The sequence below is a fragment of the Macaca thibetana genome, chromosome 5, assembly GCF_024542745.1.
Source record: "Macaca thibetana thibetana isolate TM-01 chromosome 5, ASM2454274v1, whole genome shotgun sequence".
Classification (NCBI taxonomy): Eukaryota; Metazoa; Chordata; class Mammalia; order Primates; family Cercopithecidae; genus Macaca; species Macaca thibetana.
Genome location: NC_065582.1, coordinates 146,616,566 through 146,637,285, shown reverse-complemented (window position 1 = coordinate 146,637,285; position 20,720 = coordinate 146,616,566). Strand labels below are relative to the sequence as shown.

Sequence of the window (20,720 nt, the reverse complement as noted above, 5' to 3'; positions counted from 1 at the left end):
GATGTATGCTCAGTGCTTAAAACAGTGCCTGGCACTTAACAGATGCTACAGAAAGGGATATATATTTTTAGAAAAGGATAGTTAAACATTTGTTAATCTTCAAACCATTATAACGATTTTATAGTTAAGGATAAAAGGTCTTCATAACATTAAAAACAAGTTTCTGAATAATAATTTACATAAAGCAAAATAGACCTGCCTTAGGTTGGATTTTTTTGGAATTAAACTTCTGCTTAGAGTATTTTCAGTATGATTTGTTTGAATATTACAATATGTTTATTCTTTTATTTATCTATTTGTGTTTAATTTTTTTTTTCTTTCTTTCTTTCTTTTTTTTTTTTGAGAGAGGGTCTTATTGTGTCACCCAGGCTGGAGTGCAGTGGTGCAACCTTGGCTCTCTGTAACCTAAACCTCTTGGGTTCAAGTGATCCTCCCAACTTAGCTTCCCAAGCAACTGGGATTATAGGTGCACACTACCACACCTGCCTAATTTTTGTCTTTTTTGTGTAGTTGGGTTCTTGCTATGTTGCCCAGACTGATTTTTATTATTTTATTTATTTATTTATTTTGAGACACAGTCTCGCCTGTTGCCCAGACTGGAATACAGTGGTGCAATCTCAGCTCACTGCAACCTCCACCTCCTGGGTTCTAGCAATTTTCATGCCTCAGCCTCTAGTAGCTGGGACTGTAGGTGCATGCCACCATACCTGGCTAATTTTTGTATTTTTAATAGTGATGGAGCTTCACCACGTTGGCCAGGCTGGCCTTGAACTCCTGGCCTCAAGTGATCTACAAAATGATAGTACTTGAATAATGTATTTGGTTTATGACTTTGAAAAAATTAGGAGAGAAAATTTAGAAGAAAAGGTAATGAAAATTATTTCATTTATCTTTCACAGGACTTTGCAAGAGGATAATCCAAGTGGAGTCATTCTTAGTACTGATGATTATTTTTATATAAATGGACAGTACCAGTTTGATGTAAAGTACTTAGGAGAAGCACATGAATGGAACCAGAATCGTGGTAAGAACAGATAATCAGATTCTGGGTAACGTTGTGAGTAATATAAAGAAAAGATTCACTTAGTATTTGTTTGTGTATTTGTTTTTTTTTTTTTTTTTTTTTGAGGCAGGTTCTCGCTATGTTGCACAGGCTAGAGTGCAGTGGTGTGATCTTGGCTCACTGCAGCCTTGACTTCTGGGTTCAGGTGATCCTCCCACATTAGCCTCCCGAGTAGCTGGTACCACAGATGTGCGCCACCATCCCTGGCTAATTTTTGTATTTTTTGTAGAGACAGGATCTCACTTTGTTGTCCAGGCTGGTCTTGAACTCCTGGGCTTAAGCAATCTGCCTCTCTCAGCCTCCCAAAGTGCCGAGTTTGCAGAAGTGAGCCACTGCGCCCAGCTAAATTGGCTTAGTATTTTTTTTCGAGATGGAGTCTCGCTCTGTGCCCAGGCTGTAGTGCAGTGGTGCAATCTCGGTTCACTGCAACCTCTGCCTCCTGTGTTCAAGTGATTCTCCTGCCTCAGCTTCCTGAGTAGCTGGGATTACAGGTGCATGCCACCACATCTGGCTAATTTTTGTATTTTTTGTAGCGACAGGATTTCCCCATGTTGGCCAGGCTGGTCTCGAACTCCTGACCTTAGGTGATCCGCCTGCCTTGGTCTCCCAAAGTGCTGAGATTACAGGTGTGAGCCACCGTACCCAAGCTATAACTGTATAGTATATATAAAATTTTAATTATAATTAACATTAATTCTTGTGTTACATAGTAAGAGGTAAGTTTGTCTTATAGGGTTGTTATAAGGATTCAAATAGTTAATTTTTGTAAGGTACTTAGAATATTGTGTGGCATATTTAAGTTATCAGTAGGGATCTTTTGAGAAGTAAATCTAATTTTCTGCTTGGATCTCAGAATAGCTGTAAGGAAATTGCACTTGTTTCCTATGCTCTGGTTACTGTTGTCTTTTTTTTTTTTTTGACACAGAGTCTTGCTGTGTCGCCTGGCTGCAGTGCAGTGGTGTGATCTCGGCCCACTGCAACGTCAGCCTCCCACGTTCAAGCAATTCTCATGCCTCAGCCTCCCAGCCTGAGTAGTTGGGACTATAGGCGTGTGCCACCATGCCTGGCTAATTTTTGTATTTTTAGTAGAGATGGGGTTTTGCCATATTGGCCAGAGCCAGGCTTGTCTCGGACGCCTGTCCTGAAGTGGTCTGCCTACCTCGGCCTCCCAAAGTGTTGGGATTACAGGTTTGAGCCACCATGCCCAGCCTGGTTACTGCTTTCTAAAATCAAATTTGAACCACTAGAAATGGAGTTTGACCAGTTAACCACTGGTCTTCGTTAGATTGGTTTACTCTTTTTTTTTTTTTTTTTTTTGAGACCAAGTCTCACTCTGTTGCCCAGGCTGGAGTGCAGTGGCTCAATCTCGGCTCACTGCAACCTCTGCCTCCCGGGTTCAAGTGATTCTCCTGCCTCAGCCTCCTCCTGAGTAGCTGTGATTACAGGCGCATTCCACTGTGCCTGGCTAATTTTTGTATTTTTAGTAGAGACGGGTTTCACCGTGTTGGCCAGGCTGGTCTTGAATGCCTGACCTTGTGATTTACCTGCCTCGGTCTCCCAAAGTGCTGGGATTACAGGCATGAGCCAGTATGCCTGGCGATTGGTTTACTTTTTATAGAAGATAGTGTGAGAATAAAAACGACTCTCTATAAACTGAATCTGTAGGGACATCATAGGTAAAAATTTAGTTTCCTTGCTAGCATAACTGTCTATTCAGTGAAGGTGGTTTTATCATTAAATGTTTATTTGCATAGTTTGAATTTTCTATGGAGAATCTTATTAAGATATAGGGACTATATTTTCCTCAGGTTTTTTTCTTTTTGAGACAGAGTCCTGGTCTGTCGCTAGGCTGGAATGCGGTGGCTTGATCTCAGCTCACTGTAATGTCTGCCTCCTGGGTTTAAGCAATTCTCCTGCCTCAGCCTCCTGAGTAACGGGGACTACAGGCATAGGCCACCATGCCCAGCTAATTTTTGTATTTTTAGTACAGACAGGGTTTCACCATGTTGGCCAGGATGGTCTCGATCTCTTGACTTCGTGATCCGCCTATCTCGGCCTCCCAAAGTGCTGGGATTACAGGCATGAGCCACCGCACCTGGCCCTCAGTCTTTTATGATAAGTGTACTATAAAGGTGATTATTGGGTTTGCCATCTTCAGACATTGTTAACTTTTTATATATTCATTTTTGAACTAAAGATTAAGAATTCAGGAATCTGAAAATACCAACATAACTAAAACCAAAGGAGGCAGTATGATTTGGTGATGAAGATCACCCTTGGATTCACCAGTTACTAGCTATATGATCTTGTGCAAGTTATTTATACTTTCCAAGGCCCAGTGTCCCCTTTGTGAAAGGGAATAATAATACTTAACTCCTAGGATTGTTGTGAAAGTTAAGTGAAGGTAAAAAGTGTTAGCATTGGCTGGGCGCAGTGGCTCACGCCTGTAATTCCAGCACTTTGGGAGGCTTAGGCAGATGGATCACCTGAGGTCAGGAGTTCGAGACCAGCCTGGCCAACATGGCGTGACCCCATCTCTACTAAAAATACAAAAATTAACCAGGCATGATGGTGCACACCTGTAATCCCAGCTATTTGGGAGGCTGAGGCAGGAGAATCGCTTGAACCTGGGAGGTAGAGGTTGCAGTGAGCCAAGATCCCACCACTGCACTCCAGTCTGAGTGACAGAGCGAGACTCTGTTTCAAAAAAAAAAAAGTGTTAGCATGGTTCAGCATGCCATTATAACAGCAACAATAATATATGTTAATAGGTGGAATTCATTTTAAAACTGCTTTGTTAAGACAAAATTCATGTACGATACAAATCATCCATTTAAATTGTACAATTCAATGGTTTTTAGAACTTAATATTCAGGGCTGTGCATTCGTCAATACACTCTATTTAATTTGGCTTTGCTGCAACTTTTAGAACACACTAAATTTTAGAACATTTTTATCATGTCAGAAAGATTCTATACCTATTCACAGTCACTCTTCATTTCTCTCTAGTCTGTGTTTTGTCACTATAGATAATTTGCCTATTCTGGACCTTTCCTACAACATGTGGACTTTTGTGATTGGCTTCTTTCACTTAGCATAATGTTTTCAAGCTTCATCCATGTTGTAGCATGTGTTTCATTCCTTTTTATGGATCAGTAAGATTCCATTGGGTGGATATATCACATTTTGTTAATTTGTTCATCAATTAGTAGACATTTGCATTGTTTTCACTTTTTGGCTATTAAAAACACTGCTGCTATAAACAAACACACATGTCTATGTCTGATCTTTCTAGGAACTGCCATGCTGTTTTCCAAAGCAATCACACCTTTTTATGTTTCCTCTAATAATTTATGAGGGTTTCAACTTTTCCACATCCTCACCAACACTTGTTATTGTCCGTTTTTTTGATTATTCCTATTCTGGTAGGTGTGAAGTGGTATCTCATTGTGCTTTCAATTTACTTTTCTCTGATGGCTGATGAAGTGGAACATCTTTTTGTGCGTTTATTGGCCATTTGTATATCTTCTCTGGAGAAATGTCTATTCATATTTGCTCTGTCGCTCAGGCTGGAGTGCAGTGGCACGATCTTGACTCATTGCAACCTCCACCTCCTGGGTTCAAGTGGTTCTTGTGCCTCGGCCTCCTGAGTAGCTGGGATTACAGGTGTGTGCCACCATCCCTGGCTAATTGTTGTATTTTTAGTACAGACAGGGTTTCACTATGTTGGCCAGGATGGTCTAGAACTCCTGACCTCAGGTGATTCGCCTGCCTCAGTCTCCCAGAGTGCTGGGATCATAGGTGTGAGGTACCATGCCCAGCCTCTTTTGCCCATTTTTAAATTGGTTCTTTGTTTCATTAGTGAGTTATTAGAGACTGGGCAGAACTTTGAAAACTTCCAAATAATTACTTGTAAGACTTACTTGTTGTGGTACATCATTAATTTCCTGTATGGTCTAATTCCTTTGGAAGAAAGGTAAGAAAATCCCTTGTGCAACAGTGTATTATAATATTTTCTTTATTTCAGGTCATTACATTTTGTGTGTATTTGTCCATTTGGGTTTGTTGTTTATTTTTAAGCTTTAGTTTTGAATATTAGATTTATGGAAAAGTTGCAGAGATACTATGGAAAGCTTCTGTATACCCTTCACTAATTTATCCTTCATGTTAACATCTAATATAACTAGGATACATTTGTCAAAACTAAGAAATTGGTTTATTATTATTAACTAAACTCCAAACTATAGTTTGATTTTAATTTTTCTACTCAAGGTATTTCTCTCTTGCTTGACAGTCTTAATATGTGGGTTTTTTTTTTTTTGGAACGGAGTCTTACTCTGTCACCCAGGCTGGAGTGCAATGGCGTGGTCTCAGCTCACTGCAACCTTTGCATACTGGGTTCAAGCTATTCTCCCGCCTCAGCCTCGCAAGTAGCTGGGACTCACATGCGTGCACCACACCTGGCTAATTTTTGTATTTTTAGTAGAGACGGGGTTTCAGTATGTTGGCCAGGTTGGTCTTGGACTCCTGACCTCATGATCTGCCTGCCTTGGCCTCCCAAAGTTCTGGGATTACAGGCGTTAGCCACTGCACCCGGCCTTGTTTTGTATTTTTTAGGCAGAGTCTCACTCTGTTGCCCAGGCTGGAGTGCAGTGGCACGATCTTGGCTCACGGCAAACTCCACCTCCTGGTTTCAAGTGATTCTCTTATCTCAGCCTCTTGAGTAGCTGGGACTACAGGTGGGCACCACCAAGCCCAAATAATTTTTGTTTTTTTAGTAGAGATGGGATTTCACCATATTGGCCAGGTTGGTTTTGAACTCCTGACCTCAAGTGATCCACCTGCTTTGGCTTCCCAAAGTGCTGGGATTATGGGCATGAGCCACCATGCCCAGTCAACCTGTACTTACTTAATTTTTATGTCCCCAAAGGGATATTTAGAAGTTGAGCAGTGAGTAAAATTAGCGCATCTGTGTTTTTCAAATTATGAAAACATCAGATTTTTTGAAAATCATAATACTTAAATATTGTTATTTAAAAATGATTTTTAATTATCTGTTATGTTTTTCAGCAAAGGAAGCATTTGAGAAGAAGATATCTCCTGTAATTATAGATAATACAAACCTACAGGCATGGGAAATGAAACCATATGTTGCTTTGGTTAGTACCATAAGTTGTCATAAGTTTATAACAGATCATATGCAGTTATTGGGGAACATTAATTATGAAAGTGAGTCTGAAGCACTTAAGAATCTCAGAATCTTGGATAGTCTGTAACTGAGCTTTCTTTGGTCTTCAGGAAAATGAGGAAATTAGGCCATTTAGCTGAGTTTTTCCATAAAGGTAAATTTTTAAATTCTGAAATTCAATTTTTAAACTCTAAGTTAAATTTTTTTTTTTGAGTCTTTCATGAAAAGATAGTGGTACTAAATTATAGTTTTTTTGTACATATGTTATATATATTTATTTCATTTTCCTCATACTTAGCAGAATCAAAATTTGTTGGTCCTTTGTTTTTCCCCAAATTTCTTTTGAAATTTTGCTGTTCTGAGAAATTCAGCAATCTGTAAACTCAGCTATTCTCTCTAAATTTGCCAGATTTCTTTTACTATCTAAATCCTTTCCGTTTACCTGACCTATACCTAATCCTCTTTCCCTCCTTGCTCTTTTTTGCCCAGCTTTTTTTTTTTTTTTTTTTTTTTTGGTGAAACTGAGCTTCGCTCTTGTTGCCCAGGCTGGAGTGCAATGGTGTGATCTCAGCTCACTGCAACCTCCGCCTCCTGGGTTCAAGCGATTCTCCTGCCTCAGCCTCCTGAGAAACTGGGATTACAGGTGCCCGCCACCACGCCCAGCTAATTTTTTGTATTTTTAGTATAGATGGGGTTTCACCATGGTGGCCAGGCTGGTTTTGAACTCCTGACCTCAGTTAATCCATCCACTTCGGTCTTGCAAAGTGTTGGGATTATAGGTGTGAGCCAACATGTCCGGCTGAAAATTCTTTATCTTCCTTTTTTTTTTTTTTTTTTTTTTTTTTTTTTGAGATGGAATCTTGTTCTGTTGCCCATGCTGGAGTACAGTGGTGTGATCTCAGCTCACTGCAAGCTCCGCCTCCCGGATTCATGCCATTCTCCTGCCTCAGCCTCCTGAGTAGCTGGGACTACAGGCGCCTGCCACCATGCCCGGCTAATTTTTTGTATTTTTAGTAGAGACGGGGTTTCACCGTGTTAGCGAGGATGGTCTCGATCTCCTGACCTCGTGATCCACCCGCCTCGGCCTCCCAGTGTGCTGGGATTACAGGCGGGAGCCACTACGCCCGGCCTATCTTCCTTTCTTAACATTTTTTAAGAACTGTCTGTCATTAACACATGTAGAATTTATAAAATTACTGTGTAGTATTTTCATCTTGTGGTTATACCTTCACTTATTTAGTCAGTTCTATATTAATAGCCACATGGTTATTTGTATTCTTTTGATGTTACAAATAGTGGAAAACTGGCTATCCTGGCGTATATCTAATATATGTATTTTTTTTTTTTGGAGACGGAGTTTCGCTCTTGTTGCCCAGGCTGGAGTGCAATGGCACAATCTCGGCTCACCGCAACCTCTGCCTCCCAGGTTCAAGCGATTTACCTACCTCAGCCTCCCTAGTAGCTGGGATTACAGGCATGTACCACCATGCCCGGCTAATTTTGTATTTTTAGTGGAGATGGGCTTTGTCCATGTTGGTCAGGCTGGTCTTGAACTCCCGACCTCAGGTGATCCGCCCGCCTTGGCCTCCCAAAGTGCTGGGATTACAGGCATGAGCCACCGCTCCTGGCCTAATATATGTATTATATAAATAAATGCTCTTATATAAGTATTTATCAGTAGTATAAATTTCTAATAGTTAATTGCTAGGTTAAAGTGATTGTATATTTTGCCATTTTAACATGCTCATCAAGATGAGATAATCTTTACGTTTAAAATGCTATAAATTTAGAAACAATAATTTTAATTTCTTGGAAGTATCTATTTTAAAATGTTTTTGTCTTTGTTGTATGTAGTCTCAGAAACACAAATACAAAGTCCTTTTTCGGGAACCAGACACATGGTGGAAGTTTAAACCAAAGGAACTTGCAAGGTAAAACTTGGAGGCTACGTAACATGCTTTTTATATAACAGCAGACAGAGAGGGTCCATCTAGATTTTTCCCCTTGTAAATGATGAATGAATTGATTAGACTGTATTTAATTTCTATTGCTTACAACTTTTTGTCTAGTTTTATGAAGAGTTTGTGTTTCTAAAATTGAGTTAATTTACAGTAAAAATTCCCCTTGTATTATATATTCTGTCCCTTATTACCTTTTTTGAGTTCTTATTATTTATTTATTTATTTATTTAAATATAGAGACAGGGTCTTGCCATGTTACCCAGGCTGGTCTTGAACTCCTGGCCTCAAGTGATCCTCCTGCCTCTGCCTCCCAAAGTGCTGGGACCACAGGTGTGAGCCACTATGCCCAGCCTGTACTTTATTACTTTGAATCATATGTTAATATCTGAAACTAGAACGGACCCTAGGATTTGGCATACCTGAACCATGTGCTACTGGGAGGGGCAGACTGTTGTAGCTGCTTAGTGACTTAGAGCACTGGAAGGTAGTACGAATGTAGAGATGGAAAAAGTAGCAAATATCCAGCTGTCCAGGTATCTCACTCCATGCCTGCCTCCCCCTATGGCTATACTTTTTTCTTTATTCAGTTGCTTGACTTGAATAAAAATGTCAGTCAAGGCATGGACATACAGTGTGTTTTGCTTTGTGTTCTATATTTCCATAGAGATAGCCCTAACTTCATTTTGGTTAGGTAATTTTTTTTCTTGGCAATTTCAACTAATTTTAGTACTAAAGGACAACCTAATTTTAGTATATTCACAGTGTTGTGTGATCATCACCCCTATGTAATTTCAGAACTTTTCCATTTTCTCCAAAGAAGCCTTATGCCTACAAGCAGTTACTCTGGTTCCCCCCTCCTCTTGGCAACTACTAATGTGTGTTCTGTATTTATGGGTTTTCCTGTTGTGTATACTGCATATAAATGGAACGTATAATATGTGGCCATTTGTGTCTGGCATCTTTTCACTTAGCATAATGTTTTTAAGGCTCATCCATGTTGTAGCATGTATCACTACTTCCTTTTCATTTCCTTTTGATAGATTACTGAGTTTGGTTTTCTAATATTTCATTTAGGATTTTTGCATCTTTATAAGTGAATGAGATTGACTACAGTTTTTTATTCCTTGACTTGTCTTACCTGACTTTGCGGATCATAACATTAATTGGGAAGTATCTCCTCTTTTCTTCTTTTCTAGGTTTATCTAAGTTTGAATGTTAGAATTTACTTAAAAAATTCTCTGGATCTGATGTTTTCTTCGTGAGAATGTTCATTTGGAATTTTTCCTTTACAGCAACATTTCCGAATTTATTAAGACTTTATTAAAGCAATTATAATCGTCTCTTACTGTTTACACATCTACTGTGTTAGCAGTTAAGTTCCCTCCTGCAATCTTAGTATGTTTATATTATCTTCCCTCCTTTTTTCTTTATTGTTCTCATCAGAGATCAGATTTTGTTTTAATTAGCCTTTTCAGATAAACAAGTCTCAGCTTTATTTGAACTCCATTGTAAGTTTTTTGATGTTTAATTTCTGCTTCTCATTATTCTACCTTTATTGCTTTAAAAATCAGTTTTGCTTTTTTATTCTCTTGTGTTTTAAACTTCTCTACTTGAAGGTTTAGGTCATTTTCTAATATGACATTTGATGTTAAAATTTCCCTATGTATGCCAGGTGTGGTGGCTCCCACCTGTGATCCCAGTACTTTGGGAAGCTGAGGCAGGAGGATTTCTTGAGACCAGGAGTTTGAGACTAGCCTGGGCAACAGAATGGGACCCTGACTCTACAAAAAATAAAAAAATTAGCTGGGTATGGTGGCATGGGCCTGTGGTCCCAGATGCTGAGGTGGCAGGATCGCTGTAGCCTGGGAGGTCGAGGCTGTGGTGAGCCGTGATTGCACCATTGCACTCCAGCCTGGGCAACAGAGTGAGACTCTGTCTCCCAATAAAATAAAATTTTCCTATGTATTATTTTAGCTGCTCTCAGAATTTTAATATATAATACTTTATTTTTGTTTTATTTAGTTATTTTCTAGTTTGCATTATGATTAATTTCGTCCTTCAGCTCTTGGGTTATTTAGTACTGTGTTTTTAAATTTCTGAACAGATGGGTGTTTTGTCTTTTATAAAAATTGGTTTTCAACTTAACTACAGTAGGTCAGGTTGTGTAGTTTGTGTGATACTAATTCACTGATATTTTAAAGATTTTTTTGGCCTACTTAAGTGTTGATTTTTTATACATTTCATATTTGCTTGATAAGAATGTATATGATTACAATGTGTCAATATATCCATTAAATCATGCTTCTTGTTACTCATATCTCCTATATTTGAGGGATGAATGTTGAAATCTCCCTTTATTTTGTTGAACATGTGATTTCTCCTTATAATTCTGCCTATGTTTGCTTTATATATTTAGAGGGTAGTTTTTGAAATGTATACAAGCTTAAGATTTTTATATTATCCTAATAATTGAATCTTTTATTATTTTCTGGTGATTTTTGTTGTCTTTAGTAGTGATTTTTGTTGTAAAGTGTAATTGGTCTAATACTGATAGACCTATATCAACTTCCTTTTAGTTAGTATTTATTTCTTTTTTCATACTTTTACTTTGAATGTTTTTGTTAGATGTATCTCTTGTAAGCACGATGGCTGGATTTTTTGAAATCCACTCTGTCCACCTTGACTTTTAACTGATAAACTTAGTTCTTTTATGGTTATTTTGGTTATTCATATAATTGATCTTGTTTCTTACAATTATGCATATAATTGATCTTGTCTCATTCTGTGCTTTTTGTTTATCTCACATTTTCTGTGATTGTTCTTCTAATATAGAAAATGATGTAGTTGGATTTTTTTTCCTATCATGCCTTATTTAAAATTTTTAAAATTGTTTCCAAATTTTTTAATTAAATTTTTTTCTTCTCTACTAATTTGGAAATCATATACACTATTTTTGTTCTTTTAGTGGTTACCTTACAAGTTTTATCATGCAGACTTTAAATCTAAAGTCAAACCATTTTCTTGGCTTTCCTCCTCACACATATGAAGACTTTAAAACATTTTAATTCTGATACTTGCCTCCCTCTCAGTTTACATGCTCTCATTGTCCAGAGTATACAGGTAGTGTTTGTTTTCACTTATTCATCTAGTTATTGCTTTCTGCTTCATTTTTTTCTTGCATCATATACCTTTCATCTGGGAATTTCCTTCTGCCTGATGTTCATCTTTGAGAATTTTCTTTACAGTAAGGGTCTGCTTGGTGTCAAATTCTTTTTTTAAAATCTGCAAATCTTTTTATTGCCCTCATTCTTGTAAGATACTTTTGCTGGATATGTATATTCTATACTGACAGTTATTTTCTGTTGTTGAAGATAACACTTAACTCCCTTCTGACTTACATTATTATTGTTGTTAAGTCAGCTGTCATTCTAATAATTTCTTTGTAGATAACTAGTTTTAAAATGATTTTTTTTAAATTTCTGGTTGCTTTTAATATCATCTCTTTGTCTTTGGTGAATGACAATTTCAGTACTATGTTTCTAGTTATGGATTTCTTATTTTTTATCTTGTTTGGCATTTGTTGGCTTCTGAAATTAAGGGATTGGTATTTTTCATCAGTTCTGGAAAATTCTCAGCATTTTTCTTTACATTGCTTCCGTCCCATGCGTTCTCTTCTCTTTCCGGGACTTAGATTAGATGTATACTAGAACTTTTGGCTCTGGCTCCTATGACTCTTAACCTCTCTTTCATATTTTCTATCTCTTTGCTTCTCTGTGATCTGAAACCAGACAAGATCGAGGTAGGTAAATATGAAAGCCAGATTTCCCAACTGGCAAATGCATATATTATCCCTGGGATCCAGACACAAAGCCTTGAATTCAACCCAAGACAGGAGAGTTGCAATTGAGATGTTTTCATAACATCTGGCCTCCTGGCAGAGATAAACCTAGATGCTGTGTGAAAGTACTCCCGAGTTGAAGGCCTCAGAATTCTCATGTATTAAGTTCAACCAAATATGAGCTTATAATAAAAAACATTTTTTAAAAAGCCACCATGAGTGAAAACACAAACAACAAACTTCATATTTGAACCTCTAGAAACTTCAAATACTAGAATTTTCTTTCTTTCTTTGAACTTAAAGTGTATAATTTAAGAAATCCTTAATAAAATGAAAATTAGGATCGATTCATATATATTGTGGTCACAATAAAGCAGCTTTGATATTCTTATCTATTAGAAATATATTATTGTTTTTCTGGACATATGTTCTGATTTTTAAAAATTTAATTATCAATATTCCTTCAACCCTTTTCTCCCCTGGAATTTTCAGGCGTAACATTCACGGGGTAAGCAAAGAAAAAATAACAAGAATGTTGGAACATTATCAACGTTTTGTTTCAGTGCCAATAATTATGAGTTCTTCGGTTCCAGAGAAAATTGAACGTATTGAGTTGTGTGCATATTCTTGTGAGGATAGAAGCACTAGGTAGGTTAAAATGCCTTATGTACGAAATTCAATTTGAAATACAATTTTTAAAAAGTATAATTTTGGAGCGTGTGGAATCATTGCTGATAAACTTTAAAAATAAGGTGGAGTTGGCCAGGTGTGGTGGCTCACACCTGTAATCCTGGCAGTTTGGGAGGCTGAGGCAGGTGGATCATCTGAGGTCAGGAGTTCGAGACGAGCCTGACCAACATGGAGAAACCCCATCTCTACCAAAAGTACAAAATTAGCCGGGCTGGTGGTGCATGCCTGTAATCTCAGCTGCTTAGGAGGCTGAGGTAGGAGAATCACTTGAACCCGGGAGGCGGAGGTTGCAGTTAGCACCATCGAGATCGCACCATTGCATTCCACCCTGGGCAACAAGAGCGAAACTCCATCTCAAAAAAATAAATAAAATAAAAAAATAAATAGGGTGGACTTTTGTTATTTATAAGGGTTTACTTATAGTCTTACCTGTGGTGGGATGTATGTAGTTAGCAAGAGAAGTACAAGTTCATATGGGAGATGACATGATGGTTCTTTTGTTGTCCTAGAGTTTTGCGAGTCCATGATTATGCTGTGAATTCTCCTGCCAGTTTTATGTGACGCTCGCTGCTAAACCAGTATTTCCCTTATCTTCTCGCTGTTTTATATCCACTTAAATCACTTCTTAATTTCCTTAAGTTTTAATGAAAATATTCTTTCAAGCTAGTGTTATAAAAATTATTAACGGTACACTTTTACCAAGTAATACAAGTCGTGGCCTTCTGACAGTTTGCAATCCGAGGTAGCACTGATTCTGTTTAGCAGTGAGGACACATAAACAATTGAATAAATAAAAACAGCATTAATTGACCGAGTAAAGAAGAAACCAGATATATGTAGAGGTCTGAATTATCCACATGTTATGATGGTAAGGGATAAAAAGGAGTTGGGAATGGGGAAGACAAAATTTATAAATGCTTTTTTAAATTGAGAAACAGTGTTGCAAAGTAGTTAAGATCATGAACTCTTGAACTATGTTTCCTGGGTTCAAAAATCCCAAAGCTTTGTAATCTTTGGCAAGTTACAAAATCTCTCTGTACTTCAGTTCTTCATTTCTAAAATGCCAGTAATACTCTGCTCATAAAAATCTTATAAGGATTATGAATTAGTACATGCAAGGGACTTAGAGTTGTATCATCATCTAACACATAGAAAACTCAGTGTTAGGTATGAGTTCACTTAGGAAGGCATCCTGTGAGAGTTGGGACTTCGAGCACTCCTGAAGTTAAAAAAAAAAAGGAAAATGCGTTGACAAATTTAATCTGGAAAAATTAACTGAAGTTGAGAGTAAAATGATTTGCACAAGTGCTCTGAGTCTGAAATTAACATTAAGTATGGCTTTAAAAAATCTTACCAAATGACATTTCAAATGAAAGCTCTTTTTCTCTCATTTCTCTTAATTGGGCAAATAGCGTTTGTTGGCCCTTTGTGACTTTGTAAATGAAGCTTCCTCTGTATCAAATGACAGGTACACAGTATAGAGGCAGACCTATTTTACATATGCTTAGCTATGTAAAACTAAAGTCAGAAAGAAGCCAGGAAAGTGGTGTCCTCTCCTGGGAACAAATTCAGAGCTTTAACTTTAATGCATAATTAACACCTAAACTGAAAATCTCATATGCACTATTCAATTCAAAAAAAAGTTTGAGTGCTTCATATATGCCAAACATCATGCTAGGTAATGGGGTTACAACAAAGTAATGTGTTCATAGTGATCAAAGATCACTATGATCAAAATTAGCTTTTATAATTTTAATGTAGTTTATTTATAAAATTTTCAGAATAACTGTTAAGTGCCCTGACAATTAATGCTTCTTTAAATCATAGTATTGATGGCAGCATTAAGAGACTTTCTCATGATACTCTTTAAAATAATCTTACAGCCCAAGAGACAATGAAGATACTATCTCTGAAAAAGAAGAAAATGTTTTATCTTCATCTTTGAAGCATCTAGATTTCATTGAAGAGAAGAATCTTGATGTAACCAAAGAAACGGTGTTACCCGAGAATGTTACATATCTCTCTAATGCAGATTTAAACAAAAGAAGAAAAGAAATAAGTGATATGAATCCTAGCATTCAAAGTGCTTTAATTCTGGAAACTCCACACATGTATTTTTCTGACTCTGAAAGCAAACTACAAGTAACAGACAAAAGTGAAGAAGAGCAAATAGAAATGGTGGCTGTAAAAGGGTATAGTAAAACTGACACAGATAGTTCTATGGAGAGAGTATCACCTAGTACTTGCTATAGTGAAAATAATCAAGAAGACTGTGATCTTGCAAATACCGAACCACTTCAAAATGAAAAACCCTCACCTGGTGAAATAGTGGAAGAAAGAGCAACAGTAAAGAAAAAAGCCTTTGGGAAACAAAAAAGCAAATCAACTTTGGAAAAGTTCCCAAGACATGAGCTGTCAAATTTTGTTGGTGACTGGCCAGTTGATAAGACTATTGGTCAGAGGACAAAAAGGAATAGAAAAACGGAAAAAACTTCATCTGTACAAAATGACAAAAAGTATAATTACCCTCAGTCACACAAAGTATTAGTTAACAGTTTATCTGTGAATATAGATTGTGTCCAGCAACGAGGATCTCCACATGAAAGTGTAGAGGATGGCAGAAAGTCACAGTGTGATGATGCTTCAGAGCCACTCAGTAGCTATAAATATGATGCTTATAAAAATATTGAAAAAAACTCATTCAACATTGTGGGTGACTGGCCTGCATCTGATTCTTTAGCTCAGAGGGAACACAGATCAAGAATGCCAAAGACTGGTTTCAGTGAGCCCAACCTAGAAATTGGAACAAATGGCAAAATGAATGAAATATCATTATCTACAGCACATGAGGCCTGTTGGGGCACAAGCCCTCAAAAACTAAAGACATCGAGTAGCTCCAATTTAGGAAGTTCTGAAATGCTACCCAGTGAAATGACCTGTGAGAGTCAGACCTGTCTAAGTACAAAGAGTCATGGGCAACACACATCATTGCCTCTTACTTTTACCAATAGTGCACCAACTATTTCTGGAGTAGTGGAACCAGAAACATTAGCTGAATGTCAAGAGCATATGCCTAAGAGAGACCCTGGAAAAGAAGTGGGCATGTGTACCCAGACTGAACCACAGGATTTTGCTCTTTTATGGAAAATAGAAAAGAATAAAATTAGCATTTCAGATTCTATCAAAGTATTAACAGGAAGATTAGATGGATTTAAGCCGAAAGTTTCCAGTATTAACACAAAATCAGGTGTTCAAGAAGCAATTCCATATAGAGTAATGTATGATAAAAGCACGTTTGTTGAAGAAAGTGAGCTTACCAGTGCAGATGAATCTGAAAATCTTAACATTCTTTGTAAACTGTTTGGATCCTTTTCATTAGAAGCCCTGAAAGACTTATATGAGAGGTGTAATAAAGATATTATTTGGGCCACAAGTCTTTTGTTGGATTCTGAAACTAAGTTATGTGAGGATACAGAGTTTGAGAATTTCCAAAAATCGTGCGATGGATCACAAATTGGGCCTTTTTCTCTGGGGTTGAATTTGAAAGAAATTATTAGCCAAAGAGGAACTTTAGAGAATTCTAATTCTCCTGTGCCAGAGTTTAGCCATGGGATTGGTATTAGTAATGCTAACTCACAGTCTGCTTGTGATGCAGAAAGAGGAAACTCAGAGCAGACGGAAATGAGAGCTGTTACTCCTGAAAACCATGAATCAATGACAAGTATACTTCCCAGTGCTGCTGTGAGTCTAAAGAATAATGACGACGTACTTCCTAACAGCCAGGCAGAACTTTTATATAGCAGTAAGCAGTCCTTTCCAGGTATTCCAAAAGCTACTACTACAGATATGAGTGAAACAGAAAAAAACCTAGTAGTCACAGAGGCTGGAGACAACATACATTCTCCTTCACATTTTTCTGATATTTTTAACTTTGTATCTAGTACTTCAAATCTTGAATTCAATGAAGAAATTTATTTTGCTGACTCTCTTGAAATAAAGAGAAATGAAAAATTTCCAAAGGATTATGTGAAATTTTCAGATGCAGAAGAATTTATGAATGAAGATGAGAAGGAAATGGAGGAAATTCTAATGGCAGGAAATAGTTTATCAGCTGGAGTTAGTGAGGAAGATAATACCGAGATATTGAATCCCACTCCAGCGATGGCCAAATCTCTGACTATAGACTGTCTGGAATTGGCATTACCGCCTGAACTGGCTTTTCAACTTAATGAATTATTTGGTCCTGTTGGTATTGATTCAGGTGAGGAAAAAGTAAATGACCATGTGTGTGTCTTTGTGTGACTAGACTATAGAGGCTTCTATTTTTTTTTTCCCCCCTGAGGCAGAGTCTCGCTCTGTTGCCCAGGCTAGAGTGCAGTGCCTCAGTCTCAGCTCACTGCAACCTCCGCCTCCCAGGCTCAAGTGATTCTCCCGCCTCAACCTCCAGAGTAGCTGGGATTATAGGAATGTACCACCATACCTGGCTAGAGAGTTCTATTTTGATTGTAAAATTATTTTCTATGTTAACTGAAATGCAAAAGTAATTTTATGTTGTCTAACTTCACGTAGTGCCTTATTTTTGACACATTTCTGGAGACCTTTAAGAAATATAATTGGAATAAATAGAGAATATTTATATGGAGTTTGTATTTATCCCATGCATAGTTTGAACGTTTTCTCTGGTGTTTACTTCACACCTGATTGTACGGATGAACCTTTTAAAATCCTTTGGTGCTACTCCAGTTACGTTTAAGACAAGATTAATTTTTTTAGAGCATATTTATTGAAAAGTCTTGATTAACAGAAATGAATAAACATATTTAGACTCATGGAAAGGAATAACTTAAATAGATTTACTATGAAGCTTTGTATGACTGCAGTAGTCAAGAAGTGTGAAGACAGTAACAGCATATAACATAAATAAAAATACTCTGAGATTTAGTAAATAGAAGCATAAGTTAGGAATTAATAATACAAGTTAGTTTTATAATGCATGAGGTGGTTTAGTATGTTTTCTGCAAATATATAATGACTAATGATTACATTTTCTTCCCTCCCCCTTCCCCCACAAGGGTCTCTAACAGTTGAAGATTGTGTGGTTCATATAGATCTGAATCTGGCGAAAGTGATTCATGAGAAATGGAAAGAATCTGTAATGGTTGGTAGGCTTCTTTTTATAAAGAGCTCCTTTTTTGTCCACTTTGAACCTTTGAATTCCAATAAAATCTACCACATAATATGAAGGAGTTCTGTTGAGTTTTGACTTTGAGATGGATGAGTTCTGTTGAATTTTGACTTTGAGAGAGAATGAACTTGTACCACTTAACAGATTACTGTCTTTTTTCTTTCTTTCTTTCTTTTCACTAGTTTAAGTATTTCCAGACAGCCCCAAGTTACATAATTAGCGATGGAGCTCATTGTGATTGTTCATTTTTTTTTTTTTCTTTTTTCTATTTTAGAGACAGTGTCTAACTCTGTTGCCCTGGTTGAGTGCAGTGGCACAGTCATAGCTCACTGCAGCCTTGAACTACTGGGCACACAATCCTCCTGCCTTAGTCTCCAGAGTAGGTGGGACTAAACAGGTGCCTGCCACCACACCTAGGTAATTTTTTTTTTTTTTAATAGAGGCGAGGTCTCACTATGTTGCCCAGGTTGGTTTTGAATTCCTGGCTTTAAGTGATCCTCCTGCCTTGGCCTCCCAAAGTGTTGGGATTATAGGCATGAGCCACTGTGCCTGGCCTGTTTTTTTTCCAAGAAAAAAAATTACAAACGGTGAGTTTTTCACTCCCGGAATTAAAGACTTCAATGCTGATTGGTTAAATTTCAAAGACAGTTTTTAATTTATTAAAAATTTTTTTTTCAGACCATTCTCCATAACAAGAATTTTTTTGAAAAAAAGGGCAGTGTTTTTACCATTCTGTAAGTGGAAAAATATGTAGCTGTAGTCATGCTTCATAATTTTTATTATCTAACTTTATTGTTTTACTTAGATTTAGTAAGGATCGTTTACAGTTATACAAGGAGAAATGATTTCTAGAGAAAAATAATATAACCTTGTATCCTTGTTTACTAATGCACTCCTTGTTTGCCAATCTCTTGCCTGGCTTTTGTGTTTAGGAGCGACAAAGACAAGAAGAGGTGTCTTGTGGCAAGTTTATGCAGGGTAAAGCACATATTTTTATTTCTAATGTCTTAATGTTGAAACTTGGTGTGTGTGTTTGAATTTTAACTCATTCTAAATTACTTCCACAAAATACAGTACTCACAAATTTTGATTTGCAAATAAAAGTTTTATTTATTTATTTAGGGACGGAGTCTTGCTCTGTCGCCCAGGCTAGAGTGCAATGGTGCCATCTTGCCTTACTGCAACCTCTGCCTCCTGGGTTCAAGCAATTCTCCTGCCTCAACCTCCCGAGTAGCTGGGACTACAGGTGCACGCCACCATGCCTGGCTAACTTGTATTTTTAGTAGAGACAGGGTTTCACCATATTGGTCAGGCTGGTCTCGAACTCCTGACCGCAGGTGATCCACCCGCCTTGGCCTCCCAAAGTGCTGGGGTTACAGGCATGAGCCACCACGCCCAGCCAGTTCTTTAAAAATATTTAATACTTTATTTATATGAAATAGAACTTAAAAGGGAAAAAAGCCCCTATAATATATATTGAACTTTCATGAGTGCTGTGGAACACCTAGGGTATGCTCTCAAAGTATTTCCTGTTGAGGTTTTGCTCTCCATGAAAGAAAACTTTTGGTTTGAGAGCAATAAAGTGTTCATGTGTTTGATCAAGAACATCATTGAAATATTACTAGGTTATTCAAAGTTTTTATTGATGTCAGTATTGTTAGATCACAAAACGCAGCCTGCTTTTTTGGTACATCCTGCCAACTTGAAAATATTTGATTCCAGATGACTTCTCTTAGATAGTGTTGTCTTCAGTGACTGTTGCAGGGTGGCAGACCTGTTATTAAGCATCCTCCTTTTGTGCATGAGTTCCTCCATATGCCTCTGTTGTCCACTCCACACTGGGACCAAGGCAAGGAGTTCCACCTTGAAGATTCTTAGGATCCACTTTGGTCCAGACCTGTGCTCATGTCATAGCCTCAAGAGCTACAGCTGATGTAGGGATAGAGGTGCCCAAACGATGGTGTGCAAATGCCAGTGTCTGTTGTTTCTTCACTCCCCAGGACAGCAGAGGAATATATCAGAATGTGTTGATATTCCTCTGAGAAGTTGAAATGTTACACATTAAATTCTGTTATTGTGAGCTTTATAGAATGTTCAGTTCCTTATTTTGAATATCATTTGCCCAGTCTTTATTGTGTGCCTTCAGTGAGTTACAGGTTTGCCAAAATAATCAATCTTCTTGGTCCTTAGAATGGGTGGGCAGAGCTGACTATAGCTGTTATGGTTGCTCACTTCCAGCTGGCTATAACTTCCTCTATTTATCAGTGTCCTGTATACATGTCAGCATATTTTGGGTTGATATGATATGAAAAAGAGTAGGAAGCATTGAGTCAGTTTAAAATTATACACAGACTGGCCGGGTGCGGTGGCTCACACCTGTAATCCCAGCACTTTGGGAGGCCAAGGCAGGCGGATCACCTGAGGTCACGAGTTCAAGGCCATCCTGGCCAACATGGTGAGACCCCGTCTCTACTAAAAATACAAAAATTGGGCGTGGTGGCGGGCGGCTGTAATCCCAGCTACTTGGGAGGCTGAAGCAGGAGAATTGCTTGAACCCAGGAGGCGGAGGTTGCAGTGAGCCGAGATCGCGCCAGTGCACTCCAGCCTGGGTGACAGAGCAAGACTCTTGTCTCAAAAAAAAAAAAAAAAAAATTATACACAGATCATTACTCTTTTAAAATATTGCTACATTAACACCATTTCTTACTTGCAATGATGTGAAGATGTATTTTACAATTTCAGAGTTGTGTTATATTTACAAACTGAAAATTAAAAAACTGTTGTTCCCTTGGTCT

The 20,720-nt window shown here is 37.7% G+C and overlaps 2 protein-coding genes across 10 annotated transcripts in view; one reads left to right on the top strand and one right to left on the bottom strand.

The window, feature by feature from the left end:
* Nucleotides 1–20,720, bottom strand: part of SMIM14 (small integral membrane protein 14) — a 720,432-nt gene that overhangs the window by 594,622 nt on the left and 105,090 nt on the right. The gene's annotated exons all lie outside the window — the stretch shown is intronic.
* Nucleotides 1–20,720, top strand: part of N4BP2 (NEDD4 binding protein 2) — a 107,483-nt gene that overhangs the window by 46,574 nt on the left and 40,189 nt on the right. For all 9 annotated transcript variants that reach the window (XM_050790321.1, XM_050790326.1, XM_050790325.1 and 6 more), the window contains 7 exons: nt 900–1,024; nt 6,134–6,222; nt 8,106–8,182; nt 12,543–12,698; nt 14,624–17,001; nt 17,813–17,898; nt 18,858–18,903. In XM_050790321.1, the coding sequence (XP_050646278.1) occupies nt 900–1,024; nt 6,134–6,222; nt 8,106–8,182; nt 12,543–12,698; nt 14,624–17,001; nt 17,813–17,898; nt 18,858–18,903 (2,957 nt within the window). The remainder of the gene's footprint in view (nt 1–899; nt 1,025–6,133; nt 6,223–8,105; nt 8,183–12,542; nt 12,699–14,623; nt 17,002–17,812; nt 17,899–18,857; nt 18,904–20,720) is intronic.